Consider the following 8,580-nt stretch of genomic DNA (forward strand, 5'->3'; position numbering starts at 1 on the left):
CATAAAGATCACAGCTTTAGAAACCCTATAAAGCAGTTCTCCTCTGTCCTACAGGTTTATACCAGAATTGATTCAACACCAGTAGGATTATATTAAATAAAGGTGATTCAAGTGCTCTGACATGTTTTCTTTAAAAAATGGGTCGCTATAGTTTAATCTACACACAACAACAGCTAATGAATGAATTATATGTTCTTATTTACCTGACAGATCACATCAGCACTTGGAAATAAAGGAGTGGTATCAGGACCATAGCCTACTCTTTCTTTTCTAGACAGGAATGATAAAATATTTAGGCATGCACAATCAGAAAGTGTGGAGGCTCAACAAATGACATACATTTAAAGAACACACAAGGCAGGAATATTTATTTAAAGGGTTAAAGTTCATGAACATGAACAGAGTTTCAATTAGTTTATAGACAACACTCATATTAGAAAATGTACTATGCTATAAATCTTTAATAATTCTTAAGAATGATTTTTGTTAGTAAAAACAATGTGTGCTTATGCATGTTCAGTAATGCAGACAAATATTAAGAAACTAAAAAAAATTACCCCAAATTGTGCTACTAAAACTAGCCATGATTAATATTTGACAAATATCATTTTGCAGACATCTGTATGCATTTATACTAAGAGGTCACAAGAAATAATTTTAGAAAGCGTTCTTAATACAAAATTCTAAATTTAACTTTACTTGACTTTAACACAAATGTGAAATTTAAATACAAGAAATTGCCATACATGAAAGAAACATTTGCTTAACACAGAAGACAAGAAGGGTTCATGGATACCTTGAGTGCTTGCATGCATATAAATAACAATGGAGTCCTGGTGTGGTGCTGTAGGGTAAGCATTGGACTGCTAACCATAAGGTCAGCAGTTCAGACCCACCAACCACTCCTTGGAAACACTATATAGTGTTGCTAGGAGTTGGATTTGACTCGAGAGCACTTAACAACAACCAATAACTATTTTTCTATACCGCTGATATGCGAAGGACAGCATGGTGGTCCACGCTTCTTTTCCTTAAGTTTCTTGAAGGTATTTCCCCAGAAGTACCTTGTTTTGTGTGTTGCTTTTGAGAGTTTGACACCAGTCTAATTTCCTTGTCCTTGTAAGTTGTTAAGGAACCATGGTGGCGCAGTTGGTTAAGTGCGGGGCTGCTAATTGCAAAGTCGGTGGTTCAAGCCCACAATTTCACCCCACCGGAGAAAGCTGAGGCTATCTGCTCCTGTAAAGATGTACAGTCTTGGAAACCTTGTGGAGGAGTTCTACACTGGTCACCAGGGTCTCTGTGAGTTGGAATCAACTCAACAGCGTGAGTTTGGTTTTGTAGATTATTTGAATTTTTTGTTTCTGTGTCTTTTGTTGTGTGCTGTTGAGTCAATGATTTTGATCCTACAGGACAGAGTAGAACTGCCCCATACAATCTCCAAGGATGTGGAGCTGTGGGTTAATGCACGGGACTGCAAGGTCGGTTAGCAAGGTCGGTTAACTTTAACCACTGTGCCACCAGGGCACCATTGCCTAAAGACCCTGACTCCATGTTTTCCTTTAACTTTTAAGTCTAACCATTAAGTCTAATAATTTACTAGGCTATATCTCAGAGTTGCTTGTTGCACGTCAATTTTTCTGGGTACTTTCAATATTGTTGTTGTTGTTGTGTGCCATGGAGTCGGTTCCGACTCATAGCGACCCTGTACAGGGTTTCCGAGACTGTAAATCTTTACAGGAGCAGAAAGCCTCATCTTTCTCCCGCGGAACAGCTGGTAATTTCGAACCACTGACCTTGCAGTTCACAGCTTGATTCGTAATCACTACGCTACCAGAGCTCCTTACTTTCAATATGGAGATTCATTATATATTTATTTCTACACTGTTTGCTTCTGGTATGGCATTGTAGGATCAGCAAACCACAAGGTTGGAATTTCAAACCCACCAGGTACTCCTTGGAAACCTTATGTCATTGTTGTTAAGTGCCATTGTTGTTGTTGTTGTTAAGTGCCATCGAGTCGGTTCCAACCCATAGTGACCCTGTATAGGGTTTCCGAGGAGCTGCTGGTGAGCTTGAACCACTGACCTTGCAGTTCAAATGGCTTTGCAGTCTGATGCATTAGCCCACAGCGCCACATAGCTGGGTCTAATTCATAGTGACCCTGTAGCTATGAGTTGAAACCAACTTGACAACATTTAACAACAGGCGGCTTTCTTGGATTACAATTTTAGGTATCAGTTATCTTCCACGGCTTTTTCTTCCTCTGGGGTTCCAATTATGCATAAGCTGGATATTCTTCGCTTGCTTTCCATTTCAAGTTCATTCTCTCCTTTATTCTCTTCCATCTCTCTCTTCTCTTTGTTTTCTTCAATGTCCCTCACTAGGTTTTTATCCAAATTTCTTTCTCCTTGGACTTCTTATAAGTTAGCCTTTCTTTTCTGATCATTTTGCTATTTCTTCTATTCATTCCTATGTTCAATCAGCTCTAATTTCATTCATTTCTGGGTTCTTGTTGTTGGAGTTGGTATGTGTATGCTTCATTCTTGGCTTCTAAGTTATCAGAGTGTTTTGTTTTGTTATTGTATTCTTGAATGCTTTTTTAAAGATACTTAAATTTGTAGTTGTAATTCACATGCTCTTCTTTTGGGGGAAGGTTATTAGGCAGAGCGTATATTAATTTCAATATTCATTTTCATATTCTGGTAGTTTTGTGTAGCTAGAGAGTGCTTATATATCTGTTGGCATTTTGAGGTGCTTTGCATAAATCTTAGCTCAAATGCCCTCTCTTCTGTCAGTCTGCTGAAGATTTTTAACTGAATGGCCTATTTTGAGGCAAGGAAGGGAATTTGTGTCCTTTGATTTTTTTTTTAAAAATGATCTTTTGTTTTGTAGAATCTTAGATAATCTCTTCTTATTTCATTTTCCCTGCACTTCAGTTTCCACATGGTGCATCTCCCTTCTTTATTACTTTATTCTCCCCAGAAGCATGGCTCTTCTAAGAGGTCCCCTTTGGGGGGCACATCGTATGTGCTCAATTAATGAGAGCTTTTGTTCTTTTATTATTGGTGACAGTTCTCCCTAAGCTATTCGGTTTAATACTTCTAGGTTATCACTCCTAAAATTCCCTTTGACTGCAATGTCCTCCCTGTCTCTCTCCCTCTAATCTCCAACCATCGGGGGAGTATAATCAATTCAAGCATCTCCTTTCCATGAGCCTTCCTGAATCTGGTACCCTGCTCCCTATCATATTGGGACAATTTTGATAACAGGCTCTTCTCTGTCTCTTTCCACTAGATTGTAACTTTTTAGAGGCTGGGGATCATATTAGCTTTATACCTCCAACCCCATCTCCCCTCAGTGCCTTGTTCATGTGAGGCACACAGTCAATGCTGGATGGCTAGTTGCTTATAAATAAACATACATACTCTACATCATAAATTCAAAGCCGCTTTTAGCATGAATGAGAGACTGTCTAAAGGATGGTGCTTACTATACACCCCTTGGCTAAACAGTTTGTGAAATTCCTTCTGTGGCTCTTGATGACATTTTATTTTGCTTACTTCTAACACAGCTCACATGTGTTGACATGGGATATCCCAAGATATAAATGAAAACAAGTTTTGAAACTATTTGAATGTATGATTCCACTTATTTTTTTAAAGAGCTACTTGTAAAAGTACACACATATGAGTATAAATAAGTGTGTACACACACAGTGCTATGGAAATCACCAGCCATGGCTACCTCTGGAGAAAGGCCTAGAATAAGACCAAGGGGTGTGTCTGTATATCTGTGTGTATGTGCAAGATGCACATTTTTACTGTTAGAATGTCTATGTTGAATTTTAACAATAACAAACATTGGCTAAAAAAAATACTGATTTTTTTTTTTATGCTCTCTTGATGGTTTGGTGGTATTTATTAGCTCTCTGCTTGCCAAGAATTAAAGGAGTAAACATATAGAAGGTTGCCTAGACTAGTACCTGATACATAGTTGTTGTTGTTAAGTACTATTGAATCAATTCCGACCCGTAGTAATCCTGTATAGGGTTTGGGTTTGATCCACCAACTTTGCTGTTGGAAGTCCAGTGTTTATCTTACAGTGCCACACCAGGACTCCTCCATAGATAGAGCAGGCACTCACTAAATGTGAGTCATTATGACAGCTTTTACTGCCATTCTGTGGGAGCAATACCTCTTTCATTTGGCTCAGCGGCTGAGAACATAGCCATGAAGCCATTTCCAGCTGTATTCGCATCAGAAATCATCTGCACCATCATCTTATTGCCACTGGACACGAGGGCTCCAGGTCGGAAAGTGCCACAGAAGCGCCCGATGCGCTGGCCGTTGGCATGGCCATTGTAGACATCCACAAAGTCATAGCGGCACAGGTTGTCACTCTCGAGGTCTATGAATCGGAAATTAAGAACCACCACTTTTCCTTCAGGGACCTGCGGGGAAATGGGTCACCTGTCATAAAACACAGATCTGAAGACTTCACATTTAGGCAATTACTAACATGAGCATATAAAAGTACACTACTACAGACGATGTCTTCTTCTCCTTCAAAACTGAAATGGGCTGGGGAAGATAGCATATTGCAATTATAATAAACTATAAGTACTTATTCTCTTGACAAATTCTACCATGTATCAATCTTGTTCTTTAAGAGTTTATCTCAACAAAGTTGCAAAATATTGGATAATGGGCAAGGCATCACTTACAAAGAATACACACTCTGATTGGACCTCTACACATATTTGCATATTTCTAAGACATCCTGGCATCCCAAGATATTGCTTATCAAAGAAACATTTCCAATGTCATTTCTCACAATATGACAATGTCCATGTATAGAATATTTTCGTGGTGGTTGTTTTCAGTTGCCAATGAGTTGTTTCTGATTCATGACAATCCCATGTGTGCAGAGTAGAACTGCTCCATAGGAATCTTGAGACTTTTAGAAGTGGATAGTCAGGCCCATCTCGGGAGGGATGTCACTGTAAAATTGATATCCCATGGCTGAAAGCAGACCACACCAGAAAGATGTTTACCATGCTTTATTGACTATGCAAAGATTGTGGATCATGACAAGCTATGGATAACATTGTGAAGAATGGGTATTCCAGAACACTTATTGTGCTCATGAGGAATCTGTACATAGACCAAGAGGCAATCGTTTGAACAGAATAAGGGAACACTGAATGATTTCAAATAAGGAATGGTGTGTACCAGGGTTGTATTCTTTCACCATACGTATTCAATCTGAATAAGTATCTATTATATTCATACTTGTATAATCAGAGAAGCTGGATTATATAAAGAATGTGTCATCAGGACTGGAGGGAGACTCATTTAACAATCTGCGATAAGCAGATGATACAATCTTGCTGTCTGAAAGCAAAAAGGACTTAAATATTTACTGATTAAGATCATAGACCACAGCTTTCCCTATGGGTTTCACCTTAATGTAAAGAAAACAAAAATCCTCACCACTGGAGCAATAAAGATCATGATAAATGGAGAAAAGATTGACATTGTCAAAGACTTCATTTTGCTCAGATTCACAATTAGCACTCATGGAAACAGCAGTCAAGAAATCAAAGGACATATTGCATTAGGTATATCTGGTGCACAAGACCTCTTTGAAATGTTCAGTTTGAGAACTAAGGTGTGCCTGACCGAAGCTGTGGTATTTTTAATAGCTCATATGCTTGTGAAAACTGGACTATGAATAAGGATGATCGTAGAAAAATTGATGCATTTGAGTTATGGTGATGGAGAAGAATATTAAAAGTACCACAGACTGCCAGAAGGAGTCTGTGTTGGAAGAAGTACAGCCAGATTGCTCCTTAGAAGTTAATGAGATGAGACTTCATCTCTCATCCTTCAGACAAGTTATCAAGAGGAACCAGTCCCTAGAGAAGGACTTCATGCTTGGTAAAGTGGAGTGTCAGAAAAAAAGAGGAAGACCCCCCAACGAGATGGATCGGCACAGTGGCAGCAACAATGAGCTCAAACGTAACAACGATTGTAGGGATGGTGCAGGACTAGGCAATGTTTCATTCTGTTGTGCACAGGGTCACTATGAGTTGAAACTGACTAGGCAGAAACTAACAACAACAGCAACAATCTTCCGAGGCACATTTGAGTTGGTTCAAACAGCCAACCTTTCAGGGAGTAGTCGAGAGCCTAACTGTTTGCTCCACCCAGGACTCCATAGACTATTTCTATGAAGTTCAAAATAAGTGGTCATCTGGCAATTGTGTAGTTAATTTACAGATAATTCACACTGGGTCCTAAATAGTCCAGCTCAACTATCTGTATTGATTAAATGAAATGAACATTAATTCAAATGCACCCTCTTCTCAAAATTATTGAGATTTTGGTTTTCCAGGTATAAACTTTATATACCAGGTGGCCTTGATCCACAATGTGCAAATAATTAAGATAAATTTTCACTTTCTCATAAAACGTTGTCAACAATTTCCCCCCTAAAATTCTTTTCTTCTTGTTCCCATAGTACGTAGTAAACATAGTTAGAAAAACATGGTAGTATTCTCAGGTGTCCAAAGCCCCCATTTCATTCCAGTTAACACCATCTCTCAATTTTTTCATTCAAGTTGTTCATTCATAAAGTCTTTTTTTCCCCCCACAAGGTTTTTGTTTTTGTTTTTTTTTGTAATGTTTTATTGTGAATTATGTGATAGTTTACATGGAAGGACATTAGCTTCACGTTGATCCCATTGTATATTGTTTCCTTGCCATGGTTACAATCCCTCCATGCATCATCCACCAACCAAAGGGTATACCCTGCAAGCCTCCTCCTCCCCCAACCCCAGTTGTCCGCACACAGACCCTCTTCCTCTCTGGGTCCAAAGTTCCCAGCCACTCCATCTCTCCATGTCATTGTCTCTACCTCCATCCCTGGCATCACTGCTTCTCTGGGTAGGGTTCCAGCTGATAAGAAGAGAGGGCACATGCATAAGTACACCCACACTTGCAGATAATACCCACTTGACCTGGCTTCAATGACTGGATGATCAGAGCTCAACCAGAAGAAGAAAGAAGAAGGAAAAAAAGAGTCATCTGATACAATTTGATGAACTTGACATACACCTATGGAAGCAGTAACTCAAAAGAGGGAACAAATCTTCACAGCACCCCCTCTGCACATAGGGATGACAGGGATTGGCAACTTGGACATTGGGGGTGCTACAGAGGCAAGAAGTTACTGGCTTGCAAGCTTTCAAGAGGGAGCCTAGATCCAGAGGGCGTGGAGCAAGGTAGAATCTTCACTGAGTAGTATCCAATCTGTCTCAGCAGGGCTGATGAAAGGAAATGCAGATAGGTCTCTTGTGATACAATGGTGAACTGTTGTTATCAGGACTGATTGTCAGGGTTGGAAATGTAAAGGTAGACGTTTTGTGGCAAGTTTTTGGGAGTGATTAACTTTGCAGTCTAGGAGCAGATGTCCTAGGACCATCAAGGGAGAAGAGCGGAGAGCGGAACCTATTTTTCTGCATTTATCTTTATTATTTCCTTTCCTTTGGTGACTGTAGATTCCCTCTGCTGATCTGCTTCTAATTGTTGAAGAGGCTGTGTTAATGTGTTAATTTTGGTTCTCTCCTCTTTTTGGATGTGCGTATTAATTGCAATAAATTGTCCTCTCAGCACTGCTTTCGCCGTGTCCCAAAGATTTTGGTATGGTGTGTTTTCATTCTCGTTTGTTTCTATGAACTTTGTGAATTCATGCTTAATTTCTTCTTTTACCCAGTTGCTTTTCAGCAGGGTGTTGTTCAGTTTCCATGTATTCGACTTTATTGCCTTGGTCTTCTTATTGTTGATTTCTAGTTTTATAGCATTGTGGTCTGAGAAGATGCTCTGTAGAATTTTGATGTTTGTAAATGTATGAAGGCTTGCTTTGTGACCTAGCACATGGTCAATTCTGGAAAATGTTCTGTGCACACTGGAGAAGAACGTATATTGTGCTGTTGTTGGATTAAATGCTCTGTATATATCTATGAGGTCAAGCTGGTTGATTGTGTTGTTTAGTTCCTCTGTAACTTTGTTGAGTTTCTTTCTGGTTGTTCTACCCCTTTTCGAGAGTGGCGTGTTAAAATCTCCCACTATAATTGAAGATTTATCTATTTCTTTCTTCAATTCTAGTAAGGTTTGCTTCATGTACCTTGGTGCTCTTTCAATGGGAGCATATATATTTATTATGGTTATGTCATCTTGCTCAATTGACCCTTTAATCATGAGATAGTGTCCTTCTTTGTCTCTTAGGCTGGTTTTTATCTTTATCTTAAAGTTTACTTTGTCGGAGATTAGTATTGCCACTCCTGTTTGTTGCAATTAGCTTGGTATATTTTTTTCCATCCTTTAATTTTTAGTCTGTTTTTGTCTTTGTGTGTAAGGTGTGTCCCTTACAGGCAGCATATTGAAGGGCTTTGTTTTCTTATCCATTCTGCCATTCTCTGTCTCTTCACTGGTGCATTCAATCCATTGACATTCAATGTAATTATTGATAGGTATGAATTAATTGCTGCCATTATGTTACTTTTTTGGTAGTGCTGTT

General features: G+C 39.1%; 1 protein-coding gene across 1 annotated transcript in view; it reads right to left on the reverse strand.

Moving 5' to 3' along the window:
• Positions 1-8,580, reverse strand: part of PCOLCE2 (procollagen C-endopeptidase enhancer 2) — a 106,741-nt gene that overhangs the window by 25,532 nt on the left and 72,629 nt on the right. Inside the window, exon 3 of the mRNA XM_006869859.1 lies at positions 4,195-4,450. Coding sequence (XP_006869921.1) covers positions 4,195-4,450 — 256 coding nt within the window. The remainder of the gene's footprint in view (positions 1-4,194; positions 4,451-8,580) is intronic.

The sequence above is a fragment of the Chrysochloris asiatica genome, unplaced genomic scaffold (genome assembly GCF_000296735.1).
Source record: "Chrysochloris asiatica unplaced genomic scaffold, ChrAsi1.0 scaffold00136, whole genome shotgun sequence".
NCBI lineage: Eukaryota > Metazoa > Chordata > Mammalia > Afrosoricida > Chrysochloridae > Chrysochloris > Chrysochloris asiatica.